Source organism: Carassius auratus, chromosome 23 (genome assembly GCF_003368295.1).
Source record: "Carassius auratus strain Wakin chromosome 23, ASM336829v1, whole genome shotgun sequence".
Lineage (NCBI taxonomy): Eukaryota > Metazoa > Chordata > Actinopteri > Cypriniformes > Cyprinidae > Carassius > Carassius auratus.
In genome coordinates, this window is record NC_039265.1 from 8,149,104 (window position 1) to 8,164,983 (window position 15,880).

At 37.1% G+C, this 15,880-nt stretch overlaps 1 protein-coding gene across 1 annotated transcript; it reads left to right on the top strand.

Moving 5' to 3' along the window:
• Positions 1 to 1,230: 1,230 nt before the first annotated feature.
• rnd1a (Rho family GTPase 1a) lies at positions 1,231 to 9,574 on the top strand. Its single transcript, XM_026199563.1, has 5 exons — positions 1,231 to 1,485; positions 1,796 to 1,883; positions 6,385 to 6,494; positions 6,903 to 7,037; positions 7,139 to 9,574. Exons 1-5 carry the CDS (start codon positions 1,366 to 1,368, stop codon positions 7,382 to 7,384), a joined length of 699 nt encoding a protein of 232 aa, XP_026055348.1. The 5' UTR covers positions 1,231 to 1,365; the 3' UTR covers positions 7,385 to 9,574.
• Positions 9,575 to 15,880: the final 6,306 nt, after the last annotated feature.

Here is a 15,880-nt window from a genome sequence, read left to right on the forward strand (position 1 = left end):
GTTTGTACCCCTGTCAGCTAGTCTAAATATATGTTTTATAAGCAGAGAGAGCCAGGCCGAGAGAGAGAGAGGACTGAGCTAACAAAGGAACCAGAGATAGTTACATAATCATTTCACTCCTAAAGGCTTTAGCACAAAGGGTCTCAAAATAAATGGCACAGTCTGTGTGAACACATTCTCTGAAACGCTGCCCTGTGTGAACCAAATATAACATTATAGCCGGTTACAATCTTTGTATCATGTAATTAGCATCTATGAGCAGAGAACCGGCTTTAATTACAGTCAGATGCGTCCACAACACACAAACAATGTGATCAGTTTATGGATTTATTGGGTGTGCAGCTTTGGGTTCGTTCAATTACGCTCTCATTTGTCAGGGCCAAAACAAATGAGGAAATACCAGGAAAAAGAGTCAAACTGTTACTCAACAAGCAGTCAATAGTTTGTCAGAGGTTATCAGTCTTTTACACAACTCACGCTCAATAAAGCTCAACAGAAGTATGGCCGTATATCCACCTGTTTCGGTCATTGAGTCAGGAGAATGTGAATATGGGCTCTTTATGTCACATACTTTTGAAGTCTTTCTCTGTGCCACAGCTATGAATTTGAATCTTTCAAATTTATGGAAATATATATATTTTTTAAAAGTGGTCAGTCACTTTAATATAATCTTTAATTAAATACAATTAGGAACAAGATAAATGTTATGTTTCCTAAATATTTCATAACGTGTGTGACTAAGCCATTTGTCAGGGGATGTCTGTGCATTACTGTATATCATTAAAATGTCATTCAGAAAAGAAAGTGGTTCTTTTTTGGGGGGGCATTAGGACTGCCTATGCATAGAGCCCGGGATCTTGTGCAGTGCTCCTGCCTAAGAGAATGAATTGGTCAATATGAACACTTTTTTAATGGCATATTTTTTCACGAGATTTACAACAGAATGTAAAAAAGAAAAACATATTTTCAAAGATCTGCTTATGATTAATTTTTTCCACTAAACCAAAAAGTGTAAAGACATCCTCCCTCAACTTTTATTAAACTCACGTCTATGATGTCATTTTCACACCTTGCCTGGAAACTTTTTTTTTAAACTCTCCATTAGATTCGTTTACCATCTCTACCATTTATATCGGTTAAATCAATGAGCAGACTCCAGCTGGGTTGGGCGCATTTCGGGGGCAGTGGAACTCGAGCGCGAGCACGAGAGCGCGGCGCTGATTGGACAGCAGAGCTGTATAAATTACCGCAGTGCCGTATTTCTCTCTTTCGTGGAGATTTAGTCCAAACCCCAATGCGGTCTGAACAAACTGCCCTGGGCCGTCATAGGAGAAAGCCGTCGCGCACAGGACCGTCTTATTTACAATGAAGGAGAGAAGAATCAGCCAGCCTTTGGTCATGCGTTGTAAACTGGTTTTAGTAGGAGATGTGCAGTGCGGGAAAACCGCAATGTTGCAAGTGTTGGCCAAAGACTGTTATCCTGAGGTATGTTCTGCTCTCTCACTTATTCACTGAGCGGATATTGATTTGTGTGTTTGCTAGTAAGGCACTTGAATGCTTGCTTATGTCATTGTGCAACCATATACTGTGACTATTACACACTGCGTTTGATTTATGCACATTCATACACCATACATCAAGGTGATACTTTATGCATCTTTCTCATGTGAGTTGTTGTGCACGTGTTGACCCTGGGGGATAAAAACCAAATAACGTTTTAAACGAAACTACGTGTTTTTATGGGAATGTTAAGTCACTAAATAACGGCTTTTATTTCGTTTCCCCTCACACACAGACATACGTCCCAACAGTGTTTGAGAACTACACAGCTGGACTGGAATTAGAGGAGCAGCGCGTGGAGCTCAGTTTATGGGACACGTCAGGTGAGAGAGAGACTGACCTACAGCTGTACAGCGGTGGTAAAGCAAGCTTTACGTAACAGAGCATTCAAACCGATGAACACATTTGCACACAGTCGTTTTTGCAAATGAATACAGTTTCACATACTTTAAATATCATTAAATGGACTCAGAAATTAAAATGCTGTCGTCATACTCGTTCCTGTAGGAACACAAAAGAAAATGTTTTGAAAAATGTGTTTGTTTTCCATATAATATGAATTACTTTTTTTATTTTTACCTCAGCGGTACAATTGTTCTGACCAATATTTAGTAGTTTTAGTCACCTATATTGGCCTGCATACATGTGATTTGTTCAACTATGTGCTTCCACTTCATAGTAAAGCTGTTTATGTTTGTTTCATTTATTTTCATGCATACAGTGAAAGCAAATTAAGTGTTCGTCAAATAGGCTCTTGTTCTTTCCAATTGTACTAGTAGTTTGTCATCTATATTGGCCTGAGATGGGTCCTATGTCATCTTGCACCATGTTTACTTTCACTGTATAACTCCTATAACTCAAATCAATATATATATCAAATATATACTCATTATAGTAACCAATGTACCTGATCAATTATCTATTGCCTTTGTGATATTGTGATAACTGAATTGTGTCTTCAGTGCATCATATGTTGCATTACGATTTATAGATATACAAAACTATTGCTTATCATTTAAAGTAGATTAAGAATAGATTTCGATTTATCTTTACAATGTTTTGTTAGATTTACTTACAAAATCACTTTCTGCAAATCGTCTACATGCATTAGCTTCTGTCCATCCTCAGCTGTTGTGTTGACTTATTGGGCTAGTAGGTCAGTCAGACGTTACAGGAAAGACCCACCATCAGCACCTGAGCCCTGAGTCGGGGAACACAAGCTGATGTGTGAGGAGTCTGGCAGCTCCAACACCTGAGACCAGTCCCCAAGCGCCAGACGCTGGCAGCGTGCCGTCTTTACCTTCTGTCTGCCTCTGGATCAGACGAGATAGACAACTGGTTATTAAAATATTCAGGGCAGTGCAGGACAGTACAAGGTTTTGGTATGTTTTGGAATGTCTCATTGTGGCACGCAAAGCCTTTTCAATGACGTAGGTGGCTTTTTAGAGATACTGTTTCTCTCTTTTTTTTTGGAAAAGATCACACAGATCTGTTCCAATGCCTGTGGTTTTGTCTATGAGACTGATTTGGTTAGGGAATGTTTGCATGTGTATCTGATTGAGAGTCTCATTAAGATAAGGCTAGTAGTAGAAAGCCGTGGTTCAATGACTGATTACTGAAGCTCTTACTTTTCTTATCTAGTAAAAAGACGCATGGAATGATCCACTGATAGTCTCATTTATTTAATCTATGTTTAGATTCATGGAGTTTTAAGAGTAAGAAGACATCTCCTAAAGGGACAGTTCACCCCAAAAATGTATAGACAAAAACAGATTTCTCTCCTGAAAATTATTATTAATGTTCTCATACCAATTATGTACCAAACCGTCCCATCTTTCCTTCAATCTAAATCATTATCTTTGTAAACTCTGTATGTTTCACTTGTTTTGGAAGGATATTTATTTTTTAAAGTACATCATGTCCTTTCCAGATGCCCTTATTTTATAGGCCTAACTGATATTTCAACCTAGATTAATCTTTGCAATAGCGTATAAGTTTAATATTTTTAAATCCCCGCTGCTGTCATATTGCATGCCGAGTGAAAGCTGGGTTCTTCAGGGTCATGTTGCGTAGCACGTTGTGTAACACATCAGTCACTGATGCTGCTTTGTTTCAAAGTTGAACTTATAAATTTGTTCATATTAATGATTTACTGACTTTTTTTGCAGCTCATATAACAAATTTTTATATGCACAGTTGATTATTAATTATTGTTCTGGTTCTGATTTTGAACCAGTACTACTACCACTACTACTACTACTACAACTAATGATAAAATAATTTGTATTTTTAAATGAATTATTATAATAATATTCATATTAATATATAGTATTATAAATTATATGATAATATTATATTATAAAAAACAACAGCAATTAATATCAAACAAGCAACGATTACATCCAACAAAATGCTTAGAACATCATCTGTACGTGTGATAACTAGTGAATGAACTCTTATGCAAGAAGGACTTCCTGTCTATGCTCAGTTTAGCTCGAGGTGTTTCCTGCGTTGCATTTTATCTAAACACACTGCCTTATTGTGAAACGTTAAAAACACTTAAAAGGAATTTCCCGGTCATACTGACCTAGAACAGCGAAAAAACAGTAGAAAAACTTAAATTAACCCTGGACACGCAACACAGATCAGAAGTTAAAACTGTAAATGTGAGAGAAAATACGTTTTATCATGTACAACAGCTTGCATGGAAGATCAGTGCTTGAGCAGCCAATCAAACAGCTCCCCCATCTATTCCCTCATTAAGCCAGTTAGGCTTTGTTAATTGTGCACAGTCTCGTTATATGGCAACGCACAGGAGGAACACTGGCAGAGCGCTAGATGCTCGTGCACCCACACGCAAACACTCATCAGCATACGTGAACAAACATACTCTAATCACAACTAATTACAGAAGCTTTAATTGAATTTGCTCATCTGGCTCTCGCCGCTTCGGGCATCTCTTCACACACTCTCCAGATCAAAGAGGAGACGGGCATGAGAGGCTGCTACTGAGCCTTTGACAGGGCCTGGTGTTGCCCACTCCTGTAGCTCTTATCATTAGAAATTTGATTCAAGAGGAATATACAGTTTTTATAATTTGTTTTTCAAACAGTAGCTACGGTCAGGTGTGAAGAGCAATTGCTACCTAGTATAACAAATACAGGGAGATGTCTTACCATTGAGTTTTACATCTGAAGATTCATGACCCCCCACACAGTAGATCTACAACTCAAATATGTTTGTCAGAAATAAATGCATGTAATTTATAAACTGAAACATTCTTTACAAACAATATAAAAATGTATACATTATTGAATACATTAATAAAGATATTTAATTATCAGAGCTGGGTAGATTACTTAAAAATTGTAGTCCATTATATATAACATGATGAAAACTGTATGTAGTAATGCAATATAGATTACTTTAAGATTACATTTTGATCAAACTTGTTTTAAATGTACCATAACGTGTACCATAGTCAAGTGATAAAGTGAATAGTGAATTGATAAAAACATAATAATTCAATTAAACTCATAAAAATGTAAAATAAAAGCAATTTAAAACATTTGAATACTAAGCATATTAATACTTTATTTGTTTACCTGTATGTCAGTGTGACAATTAACCAACATCAGAGAACTATAAACGTGCAAATGTGTTGTTAAATTATTGAAATATTGACAACTTCTGTGATATTTCAACAAATATTTTATTTTAAGGGGTGACAAAAATGGGAATACCTGCATTAAACACATATTAATAAACATGAATACAATGAGATGCCCGAAGTCTTCCAGATTTGAAATATTTTTGTCCAGACTTTCAGAATCAATAAATTATGAATAATTTACTGCCACTGTTTTAATATGCAATCAAAGTAACTATAATCTGATTACAAAAAATTTAACATTTTCTATTACATTTTTCTATTACTACATTTTTTTAATCGAATTATGTATTCCAGATTACATGTAATCAGTTAGTACCCAGGACTGGTAATAATATAATATAATATAATATTCATAGTGACAGCCATACATTCATCAATAGTCATTTGTTGGAAAACATTGGTGGTATATGGTTATTGGTTTATGATATTCATTCCATTTTTACTGATGCCTCATCTCATTTGCAAACGAATTAATATGACAATGGTGGCACATTTAAAGCAGTTAAATCAGAATTAATGAGCTACAGTGTCCTCACTGTTGAGACCTGTACTGTCTAGTGTATAGTGGTGTCAGGGTTGCCTGTAGATTCATTGCTGTGTCTCATCACATCTCCCCTCTCTTTCTACTGATAAGCCATATATTCTCTGTCTAAACGTAGTGAGCTGAGTCACTGTCTACATATACAGCAGTAGTACGTGACTCAGTGATGCTCGCACAACACCCAGCATCTGAGCTGAAAGTCGATACTAATAAGCACAAATACCTGAATATTGGGTGAAATGCATCTTTAATGGACTTGCTTTATTTTTTTATTGACATAGACCCATAGTATGAGAGTGTTTATGTGCACATCCTTCAATGCTGTTGCCGTAGTTACGGAATGAGATGAGGTTCGGTGTGTGCAGGGGACAAGACCTCCTCGGCAACTCGTTCCGTCAATAAAGGAATCTCAGAGAGTCGCCCACACACATGCACACACACCTATTACGAGAACTGCCACACGAACGCTATTTACATCACTCCGCTATTGTCAGTTCCCCCTCATTGCATCTGATCTTCCATATTCAGCTGCATTCACTCCTCTATCACAAGCATCTTACTTGATGCCAAGTTTCCATTATTAATGTTCGTCATGTGTTTGCTCCTGCAGGTTCACCGTATTATGATAACGTCAGACCTCTCTGCTACAGTGATGCAGATGCTGTTCTGCTCTGCTTTGATATAAGTCGCCCTGAGACCGTCGAAAGCTCTCTGAAAAAGGCAAGACATTTCATGACTTCTTCAGTTCTATTAATCTTTTTTTTTCTTTTTCTTACTTGTGTTCCAGTTAAAATATTCTTAAAATAGACTGTTTTACTTAAGAAACAATACTAAGACTTTTCAGAAAATGCATCTTTAATTAGTTTATTTTGTCTCATTGCACAGGCAATTTCCCCCCACTTGTTTTAAGTATAAACAAGTTAAAAACAAATAAAAAAAGTGAATTTAAGTGAAATAAGACAAAATACACTCATAATAAATATGCCATCAAAAAAACCATTGTCAATATTTACTCACCCTCATGTCATTCTAAAACTGAATGACTCGATGCCGTATTGTTGCTTCTAATGTAAAAATACTCATTAAGAATGTGTTTTCTTCAGTATATTAACAGCTCTCTCCCTGCAGTGGAAAGCCGAAATCATGGATTTCTGCCCCAGTACTCGAATAATCCTAGTCGGCTGCAAGACAGACCTGCGAACAGATGTTTGCACACTGATGGAGCTGTCCAATCAGAGACTGACGCCCATCTCCCATGAGCAGGTCAGTCAGTCGTATTATGCAATCTATGTAAGCTCCACGAGAGTCTCCACGTCTCTCTTTTTCCATCTCTGACTGCATTCGGTCTATCTTTCTGTATGTAGGGCACCTTGTTGGCGAAGCAGGTAGGAGCAGAGGTGTACCTGGAGAGCTCTGCATTCACATCAGAGAAGAGCATCCACAGCGTTTTCCGCTCAGCAGCACTAACATGCCTTAACAAACTGCAGCCCCCCATAAAGCAAAGCCCCAGTCGCCGGCTGTCCAAACGCCTCCTTCACCTGCCCAGCAAAGCGGAGCTCCTGACCTCCTCCTTCAGCAAGGAGAGAACCAAGAGCTGTTCCATCATGTGAGCTCCATGTGTGCCACTCCAATTCCCCACAAAAATGTATTTTTCGCTCTTTGAACCGGTTGTTTGGGGTGGGGGTCAGAGAAAGGGGGGGGGCATGACCTTTAATGACCCCTCCTCCCTCTCTCTATACTTATGTTGTTCTTCTCCAATTCTGACACCTACAAACACGCTCATCAAAACGACAAAGAGCTGCTGCCATTGTTTAAGGTTTTCGGCTGTTACACATCCTCTTCACCAGCCTTTACATGAACTGCATTTTATATCAATGATCAATCAGTCAGACGAAGAAGGAAATGTCCTGAATACTAGACACTGGACACTGTCAGATATTTTTATGGGTAGTTAGCGTGGGAATGTGAGTTGAGCTGTGAACGTAATTTAATATTTAAAGGAAGAGGATGTGTTACACAGTACGCACTTTACTTAACATGGATGTGATTGTTAAATTGAAAGTGAGAGGATGATTGAATACGGGTTGGCATTAGTTAATTTTTCAATACAGAACTATGCTTGTATTAGCTGGCACCGATCTATGATGTGAGATCTCATGCAAGCACGAGGGGAGGAGCCAAACAAGATTTGATGTCCTCCTGACAAGGTGAACAGTGTTATAAATCTGCTAGATGAAGCATCCAATCACATTTGTACATCCAGATGTATTGGACATGCTGACACACTCTTTCACTCTCTCTCTCTCCATCTCTACTGTAGTCCTTAATGCACCTTCTGCCCCTAGAGAACAGTTCATAAATCTCAGCCAATGAGGAGTAGCCCAGTATCGCCCGGGCCATTTCTCAATACAGACCAGGAGTTATTGAAAAAAAAAAAAAAAACCTTTCCAGATGTTCCAACCGTTCTTTTTTAGAAAATGAGATCTTTCACTGAAGTAATTTTAGAGATGGCATGGAAAGGTTATGGGGGATTACTGAGGGTCACCGCAGTCCACCAAAACTGATCAAAGTTGCATAATTTGAATGTTCCAGTTGACTGTTCTTTTACAGTAATCTGCCACAACACTTAATTCTTGAAAAACAGGCCTGTAAAAAAAATTATTCTCTTATGTGGTAAAGTTGCTGGTTATAATTCAAGGCTGGACATTAGATTGCATTGTAATTTCAGTGATTCTCATGCATTTGGTCGGATCACTGTCACAGAGGACTCTCCTCTCATCCCAAACCTCATTCTGGTAATCTCGATCTTTTAATCCCACAACCCCTGGTTGTGTAACGCTTAATCAGAAAACAACTAAATCCTCACTTTGGGCTTATAAATGGCCAAGTAGAAATGAACTGAGAAGTCAGACGAGACAGCATTATGAAGAATCTGACCTCAGAATAACTCCCAGCTCAAGTAGTTCGTCAGATTTAGTTCAATCAAAGAAATGGTTGGGGAACTATTTGAAACAACAATTCAAAAGTGTGTGGTCAGTACAAGCTACAGCTGAAAATTCAGCTTTGCCAGCAGAGAATATTTACATTTGCATAGCCACCGTCTAGAAATTATGAGGATGAAAATACTGTCTATAAACTGGTCTTGCCTTAACCACACATTTGTACAACTTTGTTATTATTATATCATTGACTTTGTAAATTCTCACTCTAATTCATCTGAAAGAAACTTTATGAGGTTGTTCATCACTTCATCACTTCACTACACCGTTGCTTAGCAACAGACAAGTCAGTTAAGCTGGACTACATGTCTGAAAACCACCGACAGAGGTGGACAGAGAGAAACAGAGTGTAAAAAAAGTGAAGTTTTCTCACTGTAGCATAACAAATGGCTTTTTCATGGCTATAGTTTATAGTTCGAAACATGAATCATCTTACTGGCCATCATCTTAATATGAATCTGTTACTGTTGTCTGGTTTAGTCGCACTCTTATTTGTTATATGTTTGATGTGGTGGATCTCCGCAATCTTCCTTTTGTTACTGCGGTCTGGACGTACATATGTTGTGCATAATCAGTTTTGTACAGCCCTTTAAATGATGTCTGTGAAGCAAACACATTCAGAACAGACTGTATGATTGTGTGTGCAATGTAACTGTAACTTATTAATAGTTGATTAATGCTGGTTCTGTTTTATTATTTCGTTTCAGACTATCTGTTTTATATTGAATATTGTTCATTGATTATTTTCCCTTGTCTCTGATGTCATGTGTCACTCTTAAATAACTTAAAACTTGGATTTGGTCAATACAATTTTGTGTGAAGGTTTTCTTTTTTAGTGCCAGCACTCATTAAAGAAAATCCTTAATCTAAAAATATTTTGCATTTTGGGATTTTTATAACCCTTTTACGTGTGAATACTTGCAGATCCAGTGGCAGTCCAAAATATGAGAAAACTAAAGAATAAAACTTTAGACTAAATGTCTAACATAAAATTGAGTTTCCCAGCAATCAATATAAAATAAACTGCACAACACCTGGAAAAGTCATGGGAACTCATTAGCCTGAATCTTATATCAGGAGAGATTTCATATCAGATAAACATCCTTATATGACTGACTCTCAAAATACCTGTTAATTCACATGCCACTCAAATCTAGGCCAACATGTCTAAGAAAAACCAGGAATACATAATGTGATTCTGCAGGAATGGTATGCAATGAAACCGCATTATACTGAATAATAAAGAGGCAGAAACAATAAAAAGATTTCCTGTATGCATTTGCACCTATAACAGAACCTTAGTAAGTGCAATACACAAAGCCAACACCCAAACAAGACTTTGGAATATATGGTGAAATTGTTAGGCAAAAAGAGCTTTAACTAACTGAATAAATAAATATACCTTGAACAATTTCGATCCATCTATTTTCTTTATGAATCTATCTACAGGTCCTAAAGCTTGCACATCAAACACGCTTTCTCAAGTTACTGATTTTGCAAGTTCCTAAACTATCCATCTTTTCACAAACCTCCATATAATTCTTCATCTGGGATATAGGTCTACTCTGAAAAAAAAAAAAAAACTTTTGCAAGTAACCATTTAGGCAATCAGCTACAAACAATCATTAAAATAATAGTACACCCAAAAATGAAAATTAGCCCATGATTTACTCACCCTCAAGCCATTCTATGTATATCTCTTTGTATATGACTTAATTCTTTCTGATGAATACATTTGGAGTTACATTATAAATGTCCTCCTGGCTCCTCTAAGCTTTATAATGGCAGTAAATGGAGATCGAGATTTTAAAGTGCATCCATCTATCATAGAAAGTGATAGATCCACATGGCTCTGGGGGTTAATAAAGGCCCTCTGAAGTGAAGCGGTCTGTTTGTGTAAGAAAAATATCCATATTACAAACTTTAAAAACTGTAATCTCAATCTTCCGCTAATTGAGGTACACACGTTCAGGAGAGAATGGTTCCAGCGGATGACGTAGGACGCAGTTGTAACATAAGCTCTGGTAAGAATATGCTAGTCTTGCAAGAACCACGTTTTGTTTACAGCAAAGGAAAACCAGTCTCCTCTTGACTTACATCGACATTTATTTTGTTCTTTTAATTTATGACAGATTTTGTTTTGCTCTCCTCTGCACTTCCACTTCACTTCAGAAGGCCTTTATTAACACCCATCCAGAGTCGTGTGGAGCAATGAGGGAGAGTAATTTACATTTTTCAGTGATTTTCACTTTTAACGTTATATGATATTTTGGCACAAAACCTCTCAATTGCAAGGAGCAGTGAAAATATGAAGAATTTAGTCATTTTGCATAGTTTCTTAATTCTATGAATTTCTACACAAAACCAGTTCAAAAGCCCTTACCTACTGTACATCATGTTCCTCAGTCAACTCTTCAGTCTAGTACCTTTAAATGGTATATTCACAGTACAGTACAGCATATAAATAGACAAAGAGTGCCTGTATACCACACCAGGCTACACTTTATATTAAGGTGTTGTTACAGTTTAATTATACATTTAAGTACTGACTAATATTAATTAATTGATTACATGTACTTACTATATGGTTAGGGTTATGATTAGGATCATGGTTACTTGCATGTAACTATGCTTATTTGAAGTTATCATGCTTATTTTAATTATGTTATTATAATAGTAAATTGCATGAAAAGTGTAACAAGGACACCTTAAAATAAAGTGTTACCCCACACCATGTTCAGCTCTTTAATTTAATGCATTAGATCAAGATGACCTTGACCAGTCACAGCTTGAAGCATGGCCGTTAAACATGATTTTATAATGATAAATCCAGCATCAGATAGGGTTTGCTTAGCGAAAGAGCTCTAGCAGCATCCAGCTGATTGAAGTCCTCTCCACCCAAACAGCCCCAGTCCCTCTCTCCTCTCTAGGGCTATATGGTGTCAAGTAAGGGAATGACAGAATGCCAGCTCATTACCAGTGCCTCACATCCAACATACAGAAGCCTAGTGTGAGAAACTGGGGAGAAATCAGTAAAGGAGGGAATGCAATGATGGGGGGAGACTTCTTCTCTCCAATTACTGACGAGCTGCAGTCTGCAGTGCACACAAACACACACAGAGCCATCAAACCAGCCACCGTGACTCCATCGCTAACAATGCCATAGATCGTCTAGAACTGCTGAAATAACGTGGGATCATAATGACAGGAGAAAACACAAATGTGTTCAGTATGAGAGTTCAGACCTTCAAATGTGGTTTCTACTATCGTATACACCTTTTCTGCATGTGTTATTCACCTTCACATACTTATATTATCAGAGGATTGTTGTTTTAAGGTTCAAAACAGAATTTCAGTGCTGTTCCAAAGCAACAAGCTCAGTCAACCCTTGTTGATTCAGTCAGGGTGACTGTCTGTTCACTGGAGCAGAAAGCATGTCTCACACACACACACACACACACACACACTCACACAAGAACAAGCTGGCCTCGTTGCCTCAGGAGAAATGAATGTACATAATCAGCATATTCAATTTATTCAGACATTACCATAAACAATGTGAAACCTCTCAACTCACATCATCATACAGTTCTGATTTATATTACATGTCCTTTTCAGAGATGCATGATATCAATACTGAATATACATCAGATTATTTGGAATATTTTACCTTTGTCATCATTCGATGCTCACTTGATGAAGGGAATCTAACTTTTTGTTATAATTTCAAGAACGTCTCAACTGTTTGTCTCCATAGAATGAAAGTAAATGGGGTCCAAAACCACACTAGACCATCTTCTTTTGTGTTCTGCCACAGTGTTTTGAGACTCCTGCACTGCTAATTTCTGATGCGTGTGAAACAGAACAAAACAACCGCACACATTTGCCCTCATATGAGCATACCTCTCACACTGCCATGGGCTTTTTCTTGCCAATGGGGTCCCTTAGGCTGCCCTAAAACCCATGAGGTTCACCCAACCCCCACTATCAGTCACTCTCACACATATGTACAGTGTGTCACAGTGAACCCCTGAGGTATGCTGATAATGGATGAGCACATTTGGCTGTTTAATTAGCCAACCGTGGTTTTATGGCATCTGGGTCTCTGGGCTATAGAGAAGAAAGAAGGTGTGGGTTGTGTTTGGACTGGTCAGGACGGCCATACATGTCTGGACTTTAAAAGTAGAACAGGGTTTTTGCTGGTTACAGCTGAAAATGTTGAAGAACAATGTTTTACTGTAAAAATAATCTGAAAAAAATATAAACTGCCTGGATGTCCCATGTTGAGCTCAGGTGCCTGACTTTGGATTGACCTGTTTATCAGTGTTAACTAATTCTAAAATAAATAAAAAATAATAAAAAAAAAGTATATATGTATGCATTGTCGGGATATGGTACTAAAGAGATTTTTGTCTCTTAAGGTCCTTAAGTTAAGGACACATTTTAACATATGGAGTTCAGTTGGGTGTGAAAGTGTAAATAACTAATTAGGTCAGGGTAGACTACACATGCAGTAGTGCCCACAATCACAGCAGGGTGAGGAAACTTCCCTAAATCCTTGTATATGTCACAATATCACGCAGATATTGGTAACTTAAAAAAAAAAAAAAGAAAAGGAAAAAAAAGAAAAAAGAAAAAAAGAAAAAGGGAATCTTGATACAATATTTTCCTGGTAAACCAGGAAACGAACAAAATATACAACAATGAAGCCTGAATGCAATTCCATGTTTGTAATATGCTATCAATCAAGTTTCACAGCAACTGACAATATGCCAGACAATTAAATGATGATTAAAGATATAATTTAAGAAAACTGCTTTCATAGCTTATCACTATCAGCATGAGCACTACAGACTTCAAAGTTAGAGATTTGAGAGAATTTGGAGCAGTTGCAAAAGCAATGGTCTACAACAGAGGACACGAGGTGGGATTGCAGGGGGCCTGCCGATTACTTCTTGAGAAACTCAGTTAATAAAAATAAAAATAAAATTTTATTAAAAATAAATAAAAAATAAAAAAATACATAGAAAACAAAAAAAATACAATATCATGAAATGTTATTAATATATGTAATTTTCAAACATAATACAACTTTTTATGATTTTATCATATATTTTCACATTTTAAATATTACATTATATTTTATTATATTAGAGTAAGTAACTTTAAACTTAGTTGTCTTTCTAATATTAAATATATTTAGCAAAATTAAATTATTTTCAATAACTTTCCCATAATATTTTATTATTGAATGGAACCAGAAATTGTAACCAGAACTGTGAAATTTCAACACTAAATCTAGTAATGTTAATACTGCAAATATAATAACATTTATTTAATAATAATAATTAACAATACATTTTTGACGTTAATCATATTCTCAAATATTAATATTTTAATTATATTATATAAAAGTATACTGTATGTCTCTCCCATATTAAACATATTTAGTACAATTAAATAATTTGTCCATAATATTTTATTATTAAATGCAACCAGAACTGGAAAATTTCTTATGATTCCCCACCCTAAACCTTGGCATAAAAACAAAGTGTGTAATTACATTAAAATTAATTATCCACCAAGATATCCAAAGGTTAAAAACTCATGGCACAGATTAAAGTAAAAATCAGGATATTCTGTGCATTGCTGCTAGTCATGTGTAAACAGTTCACAACAAAGAAAGCTCGGTATTGTAGGCCGCTCTGTAAGATTCTCAAGGTCACACAAAGCTGTAATCAAAATTACCCACAACCTTGAGCGTGCCTGAGAGGAGCAAGCAGATATGAAAACATGAGCATTCTCTTTGACTTTACAGTGTCAGACAAAACATTTAGCGCAGAAAGCATGTAGTCATAGCAACAGCAGCTAAGTCTCAGTGAGTGTCTGTGTAGGTGCGTGTGTGCAAACAGACTTAGTTTTCAACAGCCTGAAAGAGAAAAATGGTGAAAAATGAAATATTTAACAGATTCAGCTCTCTTTTGAGCACAGGTACATTCTCTGCGTGAAGATGAAAGCGCCAAACATACGCTTTTCAGGCCAACTGAAGCGGTACGTTTTAATTAACACCTGTGCCCTGCATTTATCAGTAATGGAAACCATCTCCACACAACCCTTTCTGTGCGATGACCCCATTTGAAGTTCATTTGATTCGAATGAACACAAATGACGATCAAGACTGCGTATTAATGTTCATAATACTCCTAGATAGCTGTTGCTGGGTGAGATACCATTGGTAATTAAGTTACCTAAACGGCAGGCATCCTCCTCAGATCAGAAGTGTGTCAGAGTCTGTCTCACCAGCACAAGCCCCCCATCAACAGTCTGCACCTGTTTTGAAGGAAGTTCTCTTTCTTCCTCGGAATAAAGGGAAGCCCGGCTTTGAGATTTTCCACCGAGGGAAAAGTCACTTCCACCCACACATGGAGAACACTACTGAAGGAGGAGGAGGAGGAGGAGGATGTGAACTGAACAATAGAGACTCGCGTGTCGATGGAGTTTCGTAGCTGAAGCGCTGACATGCTTCACCCTGTCGCCCAGATAAGCCTCTCTCCCCTCTGTGCTTCTCTACCAGCCCCTCATCCTGCCCCGCAACAACAGCCATTGTTATAAGACAAACATTACAGTCTATTTCTGTCAAGGCTGATCAAGTAAACAAGGTGGTGCTGAACTTGCACCGCCAACCTCTTTTTATTTATCTCATCACAGAGATTCTGTGCCAAACAAACACTAAAAAGAGGTTTGCAAGCTTCAGTTTCAGTAACGTAGGAGCTAGCTGTCATATGAGAAGTTGTCACAAGGACTATTTCTCAGTAATTGTGAGGTTTCGAGTCAAAAATCAAATTATACCAAAGTGTTTTTTCCTAGCAGTAATTTTTATGTGGGTTTCAATTACTGCACTTCAACTTTGTTAAGTTAGAACAATTTTTTTGTGATTTCTGTCCTCCAAACTTCCATATTATAACCAGTGAACATTTACATTTAATCATTTAGCAGACGCTTTTATCCAAAGTGACTTACAAATGAGAATGTAGCATGTACTCAGGTGAAAGCCAACCATAAAATCAAGGTAGATTTACTGAAACCTGAACCTGTACTCTCAAGACC